The sequence below is a fragment of the Trichosurus vulpecula genome, chromosome 2 (genome assembly GCF_011100635.1).
Source record: "Trichosurus vulpecula isolate mTriVul1 chromosome 2, mTriVul1.pri, whole genome shotgun sequence".
Lineage (NCBI taxonomy): Eukaryota > Metazoa > Chordata > Mammalia > Diprotodontia > Phalangeridae > Trichosurus > Trichosurus vulpecula.
In genome coordinates, this window is record NC_050574.1 from 83,781,997 (window position 1) to 83,799,265 (window position 17,269).

At 38.9% G+C, this 17,269-nt stretch overlaps 1 protein-coding gene across 1 annotated transcript; it reads right to left on the reverse strand.

Moving 5' to 3' along the window:
* Positions 1 to 2,714: 2,714 nt before the first annotated feature.
* Positions 2,715 to 3,662, reverse strand: LOC118838704 (olfactory receptor 52H1-like). Its single transcript, XM_036746062.1, has one exon. It carries the CDS (start codon positions 3,660 to 3,662, stop codon positions 2,715 to 2,717), a length of 948 nt encoding a protein of 315 aa, XP_036601957.1.
* Positions 3,663 to 17,269: the final 13,607 nt, after the last annotated feature.

The window sequence follows — 17,269 nt, forward strand, 5'->3', positions numbered from 1 at the left end:
TACAAAGACATCTCAGCATTTTTCATTTCCTCACTGTTCTTGCTTCTCCATGGTTGTTTTCATGGAGACAAACCTTCCCACGTCCCTGATCTTCCAATCTGTTTTCCTCTATTCTCTAGAACTCCAATCCTTCGATCTTCAACATGTATTCCAATGACCTATATACTCTAATGAACAATCCCCCTTTCCTTTATTTACCTGTTGCCCCTCACCTGTACCTCCATTCCCAAACTTATCACCTCACAAGCCCCCTACTCCTTTAGCCGCTACCCTAGCCCCATACCGAGGCATTATTCCGGGATCTTCCTAAGCAATTTCTCATGATCCTTTGGGATGCTCTCCTTTCCTTCTTTTCTCAATGCTACAATCCCTTTTGCCGTCATTTCCTTCGAACTTCCCTTTCCCAGTACAGTCAGCACAATGACTCATCTCAGTCAGACATCTTCTTCTCTACTTAGATCAGAAGACCTCGACTGGAATCCTGCCTCTGCCTTTTATGAACTGTGTGACCCTGTCTAAGTCACTGACCTCTCTGGCCCTCAATTTTCTCATCTATTAAAGAAGGATTTGTATCACATGATGTATAAAGCATTTCCAGCTCAATCTCCTAGGATCCTGTTATCATCATATGATGTATGCCCTCTTCTTAATAGAGACCATGCTCCATCTGTGACACCGTCTCCCACCTTTTCTGCCAAACCTCAAGCCTTCCTTCCTTAATTAAAACTGACCCAGGTGCTCCCCCTTCAGGAAGTTTTTCTAGATTCTATTTCTTCTTTCCAGATCTCTCCTAACTGTCCATTCAGCATTCGGCTCTCTGCATCTTAATTTTTCAGGTCAGATTCCCGACCTTAAGATACTCTATAAGCCTGTATCTTTTTTCCCCAGGGACGAGATACCAGATCCCTCCTCCCTCTGGGTACTTTCACTTTCCCCACCCCTCAGTGCTCAGCACATTGTGCTCTCTCTAATACATATTCCACCTGGGCTTTAATACACTGTGTAAGTTTCAAAGACCAATGGACAGATGTTACATGCTCCTGCAAGGGAAGGATGGCCCTGCCTAAAGATCTCAGCCTAACCAGCCTCTTTTCTCCATTATTCATTTTTTTCTGATCCTTGTAGGATTTCCAGAGAGTTCTAGACTATTCAGGATCAACCTTTGCCCCTGCCCTTTTCACTTTTCCCTTTAAGGCCCCCTTCCAAGACATTGCTCAGACCATTTCTTTCTCCTATTCTCTATTCATTCTTTCTCTGCTGTGATCTCTCTCATAGCTGTCTTCAAATATCGTTCCCTTTCTTTCTGTGCTTTCTTACTGCTCTGTCCTACTTGTTGACAGACTTGAACTATGACCCCAAAGAAAGAAGTAATATGAGAGGGATAAAGAAAAATCTCACATTTAGATCAGGGACTGTCTTTTGCCCTTCTTTATACACCCGATGGTTAGAATAGTGCCTAGTATATGGCAGGCACTTAATAAAAGCATGCTGATTGATTGTTGGGGTGGACAGCAGTCAATGCAAAAAAAAACTAGAGGTTTTCATAAAGGAGTAGCCAGTAGAATAGCTGATATTTTTAATTAGTTCCTAGGATCACAGAACTAGAGCAGAACAAGGCCTTGGAAGTATTCTAGTCCAACCTTTTATTTTACAGATGAGGTAACTGAGAACTAATACAGTTAAATGCCTCACTAAATGCCATACGTGTAATAAATGTCAAGGGCAGGATGAACACAAGTCCTTCCCTAAAACCAGAACTTGCTGTTCCAGGCCTTGAGTATCACTTTACTGAAAGCTCAACATTAGTCATCAAGGTAACATTGTAAGTAAGACCCAGGTTTCAATCAGATACTTAGAAGATATGTAACTGGGGCTAGACATTTAACTTCTCAAACTTCAGTGTCTTCATCTGTAAAATGAATTCGTTGCAATTTATGAATGCTTGGACACTTCCAGCTCCAAACCATTATCCCATTATGACTCAAAAATTCCATAGGCTGTGAAGGGAAATGAAATTTTCATACAAAAATGGGAATATCAAATGCCTCTTTTATTTTGTAGCTTTTGCTTTATTTGCAGACCTGAATCTCATTTTTTTGTTAACATTTACAATGAGAGAATTATTGGGGGGCTTCAAGGCAGAGACGCTTGAAAGTCTGGATGAACTAACCTCCAACTTGAAAGTCTCTAGAGTCCTATTTTAGCAGCTGTACTCTTATTCTCTGAAACTAAAGATCAACTGACTATAAACTCATATTTCATTCAAATTAATTGGCTTAAAATATGTAACATTGCACCTGGGCTCTATTTCAGTTTTCTGATCTGGCTGCTCATTTGGCCCCAAATCACCCATCTGGAAAACACATTTCTAAATGGTAGGGAAAAGAGTCAGGCTATCCTAATCACTTCTTTTGATTACAGCAAGACAAAAGTTAAAAATACACACTACTCAAGCACAAATAAGATGTTTTTCTCCTGGTCACAAGCTGTCTTGACCTCCTCCTTGGCAACAAATCATCTTTCGTAATCTCCTTGCCATGGTTTTCTTATCTATTCTGCTCATTCCTTGTACTATGTTTAGACTCCTCAATTTTGTGGAGATAAGAATCAACTTGTGTTTCTGTCTTCCTGTTTGGATGGAAAATGTCACAAAATGAATTTTCGTTTATGGATTCCCCTCACCTCTTCTCAGTTCCTCTTCCAAAAGTCAGATGTCACTGTTCCCCCTTTGGAGAAAGTAGGAGGAGAATCTTATCACGAATTTGCTTGGTCTTCACTCCATAGACAATGGGGTTGAGAGCTGGAGGAATGACAATATAAAAGTTGGCAAATAGGATGAGGACATGACGTGGGACTTTGTGTCCAAAGCGGTGGGCAAGAATGGAGAAGAAGGCTGGAGTATAGAACATGAGGATGACACAGATGTGAGACCCACAGGTTCCAAGGGCCTTCTGGCGGGCACCATGAGAAGGAAGGTGGAAGACAGCACTCAGTATAATGGTGTAAGAGACAACAATAAGCACAATGTCAGAGACCACAGTCATAATGGGCACAGCAAAACCATACCAGATGTTGATGGAGATGTCAGCACAGGAGAGTCGAGCCACACCTATGTGTTCACAATATGTATGGGGGATGATGCGTGTCCGGCAGAAGGGCAGTCGCTTTAGCAAGAAAACAACTGGCAAGATGACACAGAAGCTCCTGATGATGATTCCCAGCATAATCTTGATGATGACCTGGTGGGTCAGGATGGTGGTATATCTCAGTGGGGAACATATGGCCACATAGCGGTCATATGCCATGGCCAAGAGTGTGGCAGAATCTACAGCACAGCTGAAATGGAGGAAGAACATCTGGGTGAGGCAGCCTGAGAAAGTGATTTTCTTGTCATGAAACCAGAGGTTACTTAGCAGTTTGGGCACTGTGGTAGATGACAGAATCAGGTCAGTTTGGGCCAGCATGGAGAGGAAAAGGAACATGGGCTGATGGAGGCTGCATTCTATGGCAATGATGTACAGCAAGACACAGTTACCTGCAATGGCTACAAGGTAGATAACACAGAAAGGAATTGCAATCCAGATGTGGAACTTCTCAAGCCCTGGGATCCCCACCAGGGTAAAGGAGCTGGGGTTGTAACTGCTTATGTTAAATGTGGCCATCAGAACTCCTGAAGATATGATTCTTGGACCCTGAAGAGAAGCCAAAAGCCAGAATTAACTGCCGGAGGTGAAGGTGGCACTGAGCAATGTGCCAGTGTCAAATTTTCTGTGTGCTTGGAGGGCTCTTCCATATTGCTAAGAATTCTTCAGGGTATGGTACACTGAGGAGCAGTTAAGTGTTAACCTGGGCACTTTGCAGGAGGAGTAGAATACACAGAGGGCATTTTGTGTACCAGCAGAGTAAAAGTGTGCTAAATTGAGTAAGGGGAGTCATTCCTACACACATACAGATGAATACATATACATACATTTTGTATATATAATATATATATATATATAATTATATTCAAAGATATAAATACATGTACATAATTGTGTATATGATGCATATTAAGTTTTATTCATGCATTATCCATACTTAAATCAGCATATTATATGCATGTGTGTATACAAGTAATATGTGTATAAAAAGTGCTATTCCTGTAGGTATATATAAGCATAGGTATACATAAATGTATATAAATATAAATATATATATATATATATACATATATGTATATAATGTGGTATTCATACTTTTATAGTTTGCAAATTGCTTTCCTGAGAGCAACTCTGTGAAGTATGTAATAAATAGCGTTATAATACTACTTCATAGATGAGGACCTTGGATTCAAAGGGATTAAGTATTTGCCCTGTACATACAAATTTAAGAAATTGAAAACCCAGGTCTTGTGACCTGGCCATCCTTTCCTGAAATGCCAGACAATCAGACATTTACATCCTCAGCAATACTGTGTAGAGTGATTCATCCAATTCCATCCTAAAAGTGGTCATGTAATGTCTACTTACAATCATAGGTTTTTTAATTTCGAGCTAGAAGGGATCTTAGAAGTTCTGAAATCCAGCCTCCTCATTTTACAGATGAGAAAACTGGTTCCCAGAGACATTGCCTTGTTTAAGGTCACACAGGTTGTGACAGAGCCCTCTGTTGCCAAGCCTGGCCTTCTTCATGGCATACTATGAGAGGCACCCTATTACTTCTAAATGGCAGCCCATTTTACGTCTGAACCACTCTCTTAGAAAATTTCTCTTATGTTGGACCAAAATATGCCTGCTTGTAACTTTCTCCCTTTCGTGCAAGCTCATATCTGTGGGGCCAAGCTGAATAAAATGAATCTTTATTGTACTTTCCAGCTTTGTGGAACTTTGAAGTCAGTGACCAGATTCCACCTAAATTTCATTTCATCTGGAATATACAGCTTTCATTCCTTGAAGCAGTTTTCATCTAGCCTGTTCTCTATTTCCCACCACATCCAGGTTATCATTTAATAGAGACCTGAAAATATGACAACCTGAACTGAAGTGAAAAACTAGAGCAGAATACAGCAAGGTGATCATGCTCTTGCTCCAGATACTTTTGTATCTATGTAGGTAGCCTAAGTAAACATTCAGCTTTTTAATTTCTAAGTCACATTTTTGAATCATCTTGAGTGCATAAAGGCCAAATTCATTTGTGTTTGTTAATTTCTACATGACTTGCTATCTGGGCATAAAGCTCCCCATCCCCCTACCATGCATTCTGATGTTTAAAGTCAATTTTTTTTAAATCCCACTTCAGAACTTGATATTGATGCCTATAAAATATTGCCAATGAGTTCAATCTAAAATAAAAAGTGCAGCAAGGCTATGAACCGTAGGTAAAGATACTCACTGGTCACTATTGACTTAGAAAACCACATGTTAACATTATCAAAGTTTTATAACATTTTTCTTTATTTTGCTAAATATTTCTCAGTTACCAAGTTGGGAGTGTTGTGGGCCATATCCACCAAGGAACTCATTTTTCTGATTAGGAAACTGAGGGCCAGGGTAACCAAATGGCTCCTCTAGGTTACACAAGTAGTTTATATGGGCTGGTTTTGAGGCTATTTGTTGCTTTAAAACAAAAATCACCCTAAGAAGTGACTTTGAAAATAGATCTAGGAGAGATACTTTTAAAATTATTGGAATAACTGAAAGCCATGATTTCAAAAAGTCTAAAAATTTTATATTGACTTAATATAATTAGTTGAGGACTACAGTTAATTTTTATTTAGCTGGCTTGGGTGAAATTCCTTCCTCCAACAATGGAGTCTTTCCTTGAATGGCCAGAGAGGAAGGAAAAAAATATCAAAATTGATTGGAATTTTTTATTCGGAGATTATATTTCTAGAAACTTCAAACTGACTTCATCCTGCAGTATGCTAACCCTTTACAACCTGGAGCTAACTTTAGATCTTATCTCATACTCCCATATAGGACTATGAAGGCCCCGTTCTGCCTCCATATTACATACTACATATATTACATACTCCAGCTGAGGGGAACTTCTTAGTCCAACTCTCCTCGTTTTACAGATGGAGAAAGTGAGGCACCAGGAATTAATGGTTTGGCCAAAGTCACTAAGGTAATAAGCATAGGAGATAGGATTTTAACCCAGGTTTTCCCACTCCAGATTCTACTGTTTAATAATGTCATTCTTGTAGCTCTGTAACTTTGCTTTTGATTTAACTCTGAGTGGATCATTCTCTATCCCTTCCCCTCTTTATCTGTTAAATTGAGACTCATTCTTTAAAGTCCAACCTAAATGATATTCTCTCCAGGAATCTGTCTCTTGTTCTGGGGTGATGTGAGGCAGAATTGAGATAATGGATACGAACACATTGTAAACCTTAAAGTGCTCTATCACTGCCAATTATTGTGATGATGATTACAGGCATTACTAGCCTTCATTCCCTTAGATTCTACTATACACTACTACTGAACTCAAGCAATGTTACACAGAGCAATCCAAGGGTGTACAGCAAATGTATAATAACTGAACTTTCAGGGGAAAAAATCTGCCCACAATCCCACTTTTCAGTTGAATCTGCGTTATAAAAATTTTCTTAAGTATAATCAATGAACCAATATATTAAACTCTGCTTTGTACTGACTTCTGAAGTGTCAGTGTTCACACTGAAAATTTAAGGTGGTTAGAGCTGGGTCCTGCATTATAATGCTCTGTATTTCCATATCTAGTTTGAAAAACTAGTGAGAATTAATTAAATGAGTAAGTATACATTCACAATACCCCAGAAAGTATGCTTGAGTTTTATGATGACTTAAATGCTAGAACAAAAGACATAAATGAATCCTTCTGTGGGTAGAAAGTTAATGATCCCTCACATCAAGTGCTGAACCTAGTTTCATTTAGATTTTTTTTCTAAGTGTTTAGGATAGAGTGCAGTGAAAATTCCAAATTTGCAGATTATATTAATGAGTTCTAGGTAACTTATTGGGATAATTTTCAGAGACTTTGAGGTCCTTATATAATATATTCTAAAGACATTGGGCCAATGGTCTCTGTAGACAGTACATCCAATGAAAATATAAGTGGTCTATGAAAAAACTGGGAGAAAACATACAATTTTTCAATTCTGAGGAGCACATACCACATTCAAAAGAATTTGAGCCTCTTTTTAGTTCTCTCTGGGAGCTCATATCCTTCACTTATTGTTGAATTACGTGATAATAAAAATGAAGGGATAGATTAAAAGCCTCAATGTCATGTGGAAGAAATGATCAAACAAAGGCTTCTGATGAAATGCACTAGATCCAGACCCTGTTCCAGTACTTTCTCAGTATCGAGTTCCCCTTATATACAAACAGAAACATGCATAAACACACAGACTCATATGCCTATGGGTATTCCTGTGTGGGTTTTTGTATATACACAAACATACATACGCACATACATACATATACGTGTAAGTACACATGCACACATCACATTCTTTATATCAGCTCTCTGACTCTTTCACAACTATAAGAAGCCCCTATTCATCCAAGGTGGTCTTATGCACTTCCTTTCCTCCAGGTGGAGTTGTTTCCTGCACAAATCTGAAAAAAGGTAGTTCAATGATTTTTTTTGGATATGTAGAACACCCAACTACCCCAACCGAGTCCCCAAGCCACCACCACCATCACTATGCTCACAACCTTGGTTTAGGTCACCGAGATCTGGCTTCAATTATCCTACTTGTAAGAAGGAAAAATCTGTCTTTGACAGGGAATCAGCTGAAGACTGAATGAATGCCTTTGTAAGAAAGAAGAGAGGACTTTTTATTCTTCTTCTTGGAATCCCAGGAGGGAAAGCTCCAAGCCTGCAAATCCCTGAGTACTAACTTCTGTGCCATCCTCCAGGATTTGATACAAATCAGCCAGATTAACCCTTTGACTTTCTGAGAACACATACTATATTCTGTACAGAGAAGGAGTCTAGAGGCTGTGGAGGCCAAGGTTTCCTGAGCTGCTGAGGGACTCTGCCTTCAGTGGACAGTACCATGAGATAGTCTCAAAATGTGAATCGGTGGCTCCTTAGATTAGGAGTATCATCTCAGGTAAAAAGCATTAGTGGCTTCTCTTCTTTATAGTATATAATGGAACCTCATTAATTTGGCATTCTCAACCCTCCATAGTCTGTGTTCAGCTTTTCAGGCTTATTTCAAACTCTCTCATTTCACACACTCCACATTCCAATTAAAGTGCATCGTTTATCTGAAAATTATTGTCTGCTCTTCATGTGCCTTCTTTCACTTCTAAGCATTTGCCTGGGCTGTTCTCCATGCCTGGAAGAGACACAATCCTTCTCTATCACTTTGGTTCCTTATGATAGGGCTTATGGAATTCCTACCTTTCCTTCAATGTCTAGCTATGATGGCATTGTCTCAATGATACTTCCTATGATGCCTCCAGGTAGAGGAAACCCTAGCTTTCTTAGTTTCCTAGACCATTCTAACGTGTTCTAACTTTTACGACAAGAGGCAGTATTGCATATTGGATAAGGAGCCAGCCTGGAAAAGAAAGACCTGGTTTCAAATTCCAACCTCTGACACTTACTAGTCATGTGATCCTCAGCAAGCCATTTAACATCTTGTTGCTCTAGACCTCAGACAGTGTGAAACTGAAACAGAAAAGGGCTACTAAACCATGTACATGGACTGCATATTGACATAGAGAACTACATATTTACTTTATGTCCTATTTCATTTTTAAAACAATACTTCCCAGTTACATTTTAATGTGGCTCGTGTGCACACTGGAATGTTACTGGCTTCAATGCTAGTGGGTGGAGGGTTTGCCATTTGGGCTCTAGACAACTCTGTAAGACTGCAAGTCGCAGAGAAATCATTTTGCTAGTATTGGTGGTGGAAATTTGTATTCTCACCTGGGAGTTCCCTATATCAATGAAAGCACAGGTACAGTCCCTCAAACTCATTTATATTCTAGTTATTTGTAGAGATGTTTTATCCTTATACTAGATTATGATCTACTTGAGGGCAGACACCTTCATTGGCCCTGCATATAACATGGTGTCTTGAACATAGTAAATGTCTCTTGAATGGTAAGTACCTAATTCAATTTTTGTGTGTGCCTGCATGTACACACACACACACACATACACACACACATACACAAATATACATTTAATAAGTGTGATATTGATTTGGAGGAGGAAAGAGAAATATGCAGGACTTTTGAGAGGGCTTGGGAAAATCAGGACTGTGAAACAAAGTCTTCAGTGGACACTTGTTGACTCATGACAAATATCACAGAAGGAGAGTGTTCCCTGAAAGACAAACAAACTAAACCTAAACACATTATTCTTGTACTGCTTTCTTCTGTCTAACTTCTTCATTTTGCCCACACAACATTTCAAAACCCAGGGTTACCCCCAGTAAAATTCTCTTATCCTATACCTCATCATGTCAGGACCTGACCATCTGCTCCTTCAATGGTAAACATTTTATATACTAATATTACAATCTTTTGAGATTTGAGAATATACACAGAATAGAGAAGAATCCTAGCTAATGCAGGCTTTTCTAGGAGAATCCCTGCACAAGTATTATTCTTAGGTTGACAGACTTAGAGGAGCAAGTCAAATGGGGAAAATTTCAGTGTAAGACTTCTGGTGGCCCAGCCAATTTGGGAAATACAGTGGGATGAATAGTGACTTGCCCTAGTAATCAAACTATAGGACACCACCTCCCCTCTCTAAAGGTACCCCATGTTTACAGGCCAGTGCTATGACTTCTGCCCAACTGTGCTGAACCAATTTTTGTGAGTTTTTAAATTCCACTTATCACCCTGTGTTCAGTAGAGAGGTATGGTGAGAAGATGAGGTAAAGATGGGGATTTAGATGGGTTTAGGGATAACATTTAGGATGGGAATGTAGAATGGAATAGGGTTCAGCATGAGTTTGGGAATGAATTGGAGTTGGAGATGATAATGTGGATGAGAATAGGAATTATGGGTTTTGGATAGAAATGATGAATATTGGTATAGGGTTGAAATAAAACTGGAGGTGGGGAAAGGGATAAAGATAAGAATTGTGTAAGTAAAATATGAGTGCAATAGTACTACAGATATGGATGAGGCTTGGTGTGGAATGGATGCTAAGACAGGGCTGGGTTGAGTGGAGATAGAACTAGAGGTGAGGATAGGGTTGGAGTTGTGGATAAATATGGGGTGTCTTACTTTGTGAAGGAGATATTCATAAGGCTAGGTATTGGAATAGGATTGAGAAAAGAGTAGGGATGAAGCAGGCTTGAATTTGGGCACAGTGAGAGGACTGTGATGGTAAAGATAATTTGCCTGGATTAGGAGTCAAGATCAGTGGTGTCAAACTCAAATGGAAATGGATCCCTGAACCCACAAATTTACTTAGAAAACCACTCATTACCTTCCAGTAAGAGCCCTGAGGGATGGCAGGATGGATTTGCTCTCAGCAAATATTGGGAAACTTAGAGGAGACTTGAGTGTAGGTGATCTTTGCAAAGCAACGTCTCAAGTTGGGACTTCCTATTTCTAAGAAGTCATCTGACAAAAGGTGGAATTATCAGTGAAGAAGGAACTGGAGAAAATATTTACAACTGCACCACAAAATGAATCTTAGTATACTAAAAAGTCCTTGGAGAATTTCAGAAGGATTCAGAAGTATTGTAAGAAATTTTATTATAAGAAGTGGGATGTTCTATACATTATGGAAAAATCCATAGGATTCCAAAGAATTCAATTCAGCCTTAGGAAAAGATTAAGATCAGAGGCTTACTTGATGATATATCTTCTGTCCTGGATAAGTAGGTGTTGGAAAAAGGGAATGGTGGTTTTAGAACTAGCAAGGGCTATAAAGGCCCCAAAATACTCATTGGAATGCTTAATTAAAATTCTTTTTTGATTTAACAGTTCAGCAAATTGAGCACTTGAACAAAATATACAATGCAGATGTTCCCCTTGTTCTGATGAACTCTTTTAACACTGATGAACATACAAAAAAACTTCAGAAGTACAATTATTGCAGTGTAAAATCTCCACTTTTAATCAAAGCAGGGAGCAAAAAATGTATCTCAATCAGGGGAAAAAACAGAAGACTTGTATCATCCAGTTTATTGTGATATTGAGTGTGATGGTGAAGACCTCTCTTAAAATCTAAACCCCAGCCTTTCTGTAAATTGAGTGTGATAAATAAGAGTGAGGACTTTTCAGCATGGATCAAGGCTTCCAATTGACAGCTAGGCCTAAGTTTAGAGTTATTAAAAATCACCCGAGCTGTAGGACCTGTATGAATCCTGAGCAGCCTGACCCCGCCCCCACCTCAGCACAAGCCTCTCCAAATAAGGATAAAAGTATTCTTAAGAGTTGGCATTGGCTAAATTATCTTTTCCTTTTTCCTTGTACCTGGAGTAAATTTCCATGTTTAGATTGTGAGCCTGAACTCCACCAATGAGAGTAAAGGTCAGTGGTGGGTGGGGGTTGTTTGCATTAGGAGTATATAGCTGGATTCTGCCCCCTGTGCGCTACCTCTCCCTACCAATTGTCTATAGGTTCCGCCCTTTCCCTCAGGATGGTAATAAAGTTCATTTCTATTTTCTACTTGAGAAGCCTCTGAGTTTAATTTCGGGTGAAGTTACTGTCCCATACAATATTTAGAGCAGTTCCTACAATTCTGGCTTGTTTGATACTCTTATAGGAGAGAGAAAGGAATACATTTTCAAGTACACGTAGTTAATTTGAGTGTCACGGTAGATCCGTATATTCTTAACAATTTAATGAACCCATGCAATGGAAAATGTTGCAAATCTGTCATGGAAGTGGCAAAGAAGACAAGAGGAGATGTAAAGGTGGTGCCCTCACAGAAGAAGACAAATTCAGGTTGGTTGAAATCACTTGAGTGCCAAAAGCCCACACTGATGATTTCAAGTCTGTATCAAAATTCAAAATTTAATTTTTTTTAGATATCATCTCTTCATATTCAAATCACCTTATGACCCCTGTCTATATATACGTATATTCCCTTCGCCTACTCTAATACTGAGAAAGGTCTCATGAGTTACCAATATCATCTTTCCATGTAGGAATGTAAACAAAACAATTCAACTTTAGTAAGTCCCTTACGATTTCTCTTTCCTGTTTACCTTGTCATGCTTCTCTTGATTCTTGCATTTGAAAGTCAAATTTTCTATTCAACTCTAGTTTTTTCATCAAGAATGCTTGAAAGTTCTCTATTTCATTGAAAATCCATATTTTGTTCTGAAGTATTACACTCAGTTTTGTTGGGTAGGTGACTCTTGGTTTTAATCCTAGCTACTTTGACCTCCAGAATATCATATTCCAAGCCCTTTGATCCCTTAATCTAGAATCTGCTAGATATTGTGTTATCCTGATTGTGTTTCCACAATATTTAATTGTTTCTTCCTGACTGCTTGCAATATTTTTCCCTTGACCTAGAAACTCTGAAATTTGGCTACAACATTCCTAGGAGTTTACTTTTTGGGATCTTTTTCAAGAGGCAATCTGTGGATTCTTTCCATTTCTATTTTAACCTCTAGTTCTAGAATATCAGGGCAATTTTCCTTGATAATTTCTTGAAAGATGATGTCTAGGCTCTTTTTTTGATCATACCTTTCAAGTCGTCCAATAATTTTTAAATTGTCTCTCCTGGGTCTATTCTCCAGGTCAGTCATTTTTTCCAGAATGTCATATTTTTGAACAGGAGTGAGGCATGACTTTGAATGAGTCATTTAACTTATCTACACTTCAGTTTCTTATTTGAATAATATAGAATTTGGAGCTGATGATCTAAGAGTTTCCTTGCAGCTCTAAATCTCTGATGCGATGATAGTAATATCAGTTTAGGAAGGTTGGCTCATTTAGGGATTTGCAGATGAACTGAAGGGAAAGAGGTGGGAGAAAAAAAACTGGCTTGGGAGACTAGGGAAGAGAGAACTTTACTTCTATCTGTGATGGAGAATGGCTCAAACATCTGCTTCTGGAGGGACTTCTATGTTTTTTTGTGATATTCTCAAGGTATCCAGAGTAGCTAGCCACTGAAGTACCTACTAATTCTGAAATTCTGTGAAGTAAGTGTCAGAGCCCAGATAATGTCAAATATAAGATGAGCAAAAATAAAAACCTGAGATCTGCTCCCTACTCACACGGTTAGTGACTTATGCATGATTTGAACCCATGTAGTCCAGTACTTAATAAATGCTTGCAAAGTCACTGAGTCTAAAAAAAACGGTCATTAGGGCAGAGAACTGATTTTTAATTTATTTGAATCCCACCTCTGGGTATATGGTTGAGAGAAACCAACATAGACACACTCAACCACCACCACCATTTTATTAAGCATTTACTATGTGCAAGATACAGTACAGACAATACATTGAAACATATGAAACATCCCCTCAACGAGCTTCCATTCTCCTGGGGATGGGGGTGATGTAACATGTGTACACTCAGAAACACATACACATTTATCCAATAATACACTGATATGCATATCTGTATATTAAACATACATCTATATTATACTAGCATCCTCTCTCATGAGTCACTCATACATTGACAATAACATTCATAAACTGACACAAAATGAGTATTTCCCATTACTGGAAGTGTTTAAGTACAACCTTGATGACCACCTTATAGAAACATAGAGAAAATTCCTATATTGGGTGGAAGGATTATTTGATAACCCTTAATATTCTTTTTGCCTCCCAGATTCTATGGTTCTATGTTTTATGATTTTAACATTCAAGCAAAAAACCAGGCAACATTGTCATCTGATGATTTATCTTTTTCCATCATTCTACAGACCTTCATCAATTTGCAACAAGAGCCAACCACTAGAATATCCTTTTTCTGGGCCTCCTCACCCTGTGCAACAGATCTTTCCTTCCACACTAAGTTGTCTTGGGCTGGAAAATTGTTTTATTCAGCCTTTTGTTGGTTCTGCCACTCTAGAATTTGCTTAGAGTCCTCATTTAAATGTATTTGTTGGGGTTTAGGGGAGAGCTGAGGTGAGTCCCTGTTTTTACTCTATCATCTTGGCATCACCTCCCATTTCTTTTTGTTTTAATTTTTGTCATTCCCTGTCTAGTGCCTGACATATAGTTGACATTTAATAAATGCTTGTTAGGTTGCATTGAATTGTATAGATTTTATGGTTGATGGGGTTCACAGAGGAATGAAGACAGAAGCAAAAAAGGAACTTTCAATTCTAAATCAGAGAGGTAACAAGGAATATTGAATAAAATTTTATGCAGTTCCTCTTGGCTACACTAGGAACCCTATCCAGGCTGGATTCCAAGTCAGGCATTTGTAGGCTGTCCCTCCTACCTTTCTTTAAAATGTGCCAATGCTCCTTGATTCCCTGAAACTTTAATTAGGAAAATACAATTATTCCATGTATGTTCTCAGATTGTGAAGCATTGCTGACATCATAGAGTTGAGAAAAGCTGCTTGGCAATAAGTTCCTCCTGTCTGACTTCAAATGGAATCTCCTTCCTGTTTCCCACGTTCTCAATTTCTTGTGATCCCATAGTAGTTTTGCCACAATAGCTCATATAGACCTTCTCCATTTAGTACTAAAATCCCTGGTTTTCCTTATTGAAGAAATCTGATCAGTGCAAGCTCTCATCATCCCTCTTCTCTGCCTCAGGGTATCTCTAGCTCTGACCTTCCCCCCTTCCCATCCATCTTGAGAAAGTGTTCCCCTAGTTTATATTGCCAAATATCACTCTTTTCCCACAGACATTGGGTTCTCATTCCTATCCAGATTCCCATCCATTCTCCTTCCTTCAGATTTTACCAGGACTTTACACCTATACTTAAAGCTACAAGCCCTCATATAGCACAAAGATACATTCTCTTTTTCTGTATTTTCTTCTTATGTCTTTTTCCTACAAACACACCAGCCTTGAAAGATTGTTCACTTGACCACAATGACATTTATATAACACTCCTCTATTTACCTGTTGCCCATCACCTGTTCTGCCATCTCCCAACTCATCACCTCACAAGCCCCCTACCACTTCAGCCCCTACCCTAGCCCCATATTGAGCCATTATTCCGGGATCTCCCTAAAAATTTCTTATGAGCCTTTGGGATGCTCTCCTTTCCTTTTCTCAATGCTACAATTCCTTTCCCTATCACTTCCCCTCCACCTTCCCTTCCCCAGTACAATCAGCAGAATGTCTCATCCAGTCAGAAATCGTCTTCTCTACTTAGATCAGAAGATCTAGTTTGTAATCTTGCCTCTGCATGTTACAAATTGTGTGACCCTCTCTGTCCCTCAGGTTTCTCATCTATTAAATGAAGGATTTATATTACATGATCTATAAGGTCTTGTCTAGCTCACAGTCCTGTGATCCTGTAATCCCCACATGGTGTATGCCCTCTTCTTCATAGTGACCATGCTCTATCTGTGATACCCTCTCCCAACTTTTCTGCCAAACCACATATCTTCCTTCCTTAATTAAAACTGACCCAGGTGCTCCCCCTTCAAGTACGTTTTCTAGATTCTTTTTCTTTTTTCAACATCTCTCAACTGTTCATTCAGTCTTTGGCTCTCTGTATCCTTATTTTTCAGATCAGGTTCCTGGCCTTAAGATAATCTATATGCCTGCGTCTTTTCTTCCCCAGGGACAAGATCCCAGGGTACTTTCACTTTTCCCACCCCTCAGTACTCAGAAGGATGGCTCTGCCTGAAGATCTCACCCCCACCTGCCCTTTTTCTACGTTACTCATTTTTTCTGATCCTTGCAGGGCCTAGAGAGTCCTAGAGTATCCAGGACCTATTTTTGCTGATCCCCTTTCCACTTTTCCCTTTGAAGCCCCTTTCAGGACACTGCTCTGACCACTTATTTCTCCTGTTCCCAATTTGTTCTTCCTGTACTCTGATCACTGTCACACCTGTCATCAAACATCCTTCACTTTCTCTCTGTATTTTCTTACCACTCTGTCCTACTTGTTGATAGACATGAAACATGTCCCAAAAGAAAGCAATGATATCAGAGGGATAAAGACAAGTCTTACATTTATATCAGAGACCGTCTTTTGCCCTTCTTCATATTCCTAGTGCTAAGAATGGTGAGTAGTATATGGGAAGCACTTAATAGAAACACGCTGATTGATGTTTGGGGTGGATAGCAGTCCTTAAAAAAAAGAACTAGAGGTTTGGATAGAGGAGCAGCCAAAAGAGTAGCCGATATTTGTAATTAACTCATAGGATCACAGAACTAGAGTTGAAAAAAGCACGATTTGAACCCAAGTCCATTGAAACTAAAACCAGGGCTTCTTTAGCTGTTCTAGGCCCTGAGTATTACTTTACTGAAAGCTCAATGTTAGTCAAAAGAGTGACATGGTCTTTTTAAATAAGAACCAGGTTTGAATCAGATACTTAGAAGATATGTAACTGTGTAAACACATTAAACCCCTCTGTACTTCAGTATCCTCATCTGTAAAAATGAATGAGTTGGAATCTATGAATACTTAGTCCCTTCCATCTCTAAACCAAGACCCAGTTATGATCCAAAAATGCCATAGCCTATAAAGGGAAATGAAATTTTCATAGGTAGATGGGAATACCAAATACTTCTTTTATTTTGGAGTTAGTGCTTTATTTGAGGACGTAAATCTCACTTTTTTTGGCATTGGCAGTGATAGAATTATCAGGGGAATTCAAGGCAGAGACTCTTGAAACTGTGGATGAACTACCTCCACCTGAAAAGTGTCTAGAGTCCTATTTTAGCAGCTGTGCTCTTCTTCTCTGAAACTAATGACCAACTGACCATAGCCTCACATGTTATTCAAATTAGTTTGGTTCAAATATGTAATATTGTGCCTGGGCTCTCTTTCATTTTTCTGCTCTGGCTGCTGATTGATCCCAAAATCACCTGTCTGGAAAACACATTTCTAAATGGTAGGGAAAATAGAGAGGCTATCCTAATCACTTCTTTTGATTTCAACAAGGCACAAGTTCACAATACACACTAATTAAGGACAAATAGGGTTTCTCTCTCTTGGTCACAAGCAGTCTTGACCTCTTTCATAATTTCCTTGTTATTGTTTTCCCTATCTCTATTCTGCTCATTTTTTGTACTCGGGTTAGACTCTTTAATTTTGTGGAAATAAGAATCAACTTTTCTGTCTTCTGCTTTGGATGGAAAATGTGACAAAATGAACTTTCTTTTAAGGATTCCCCACACATCTTCACAGTTCCCCTTGTAATAGTCAGATG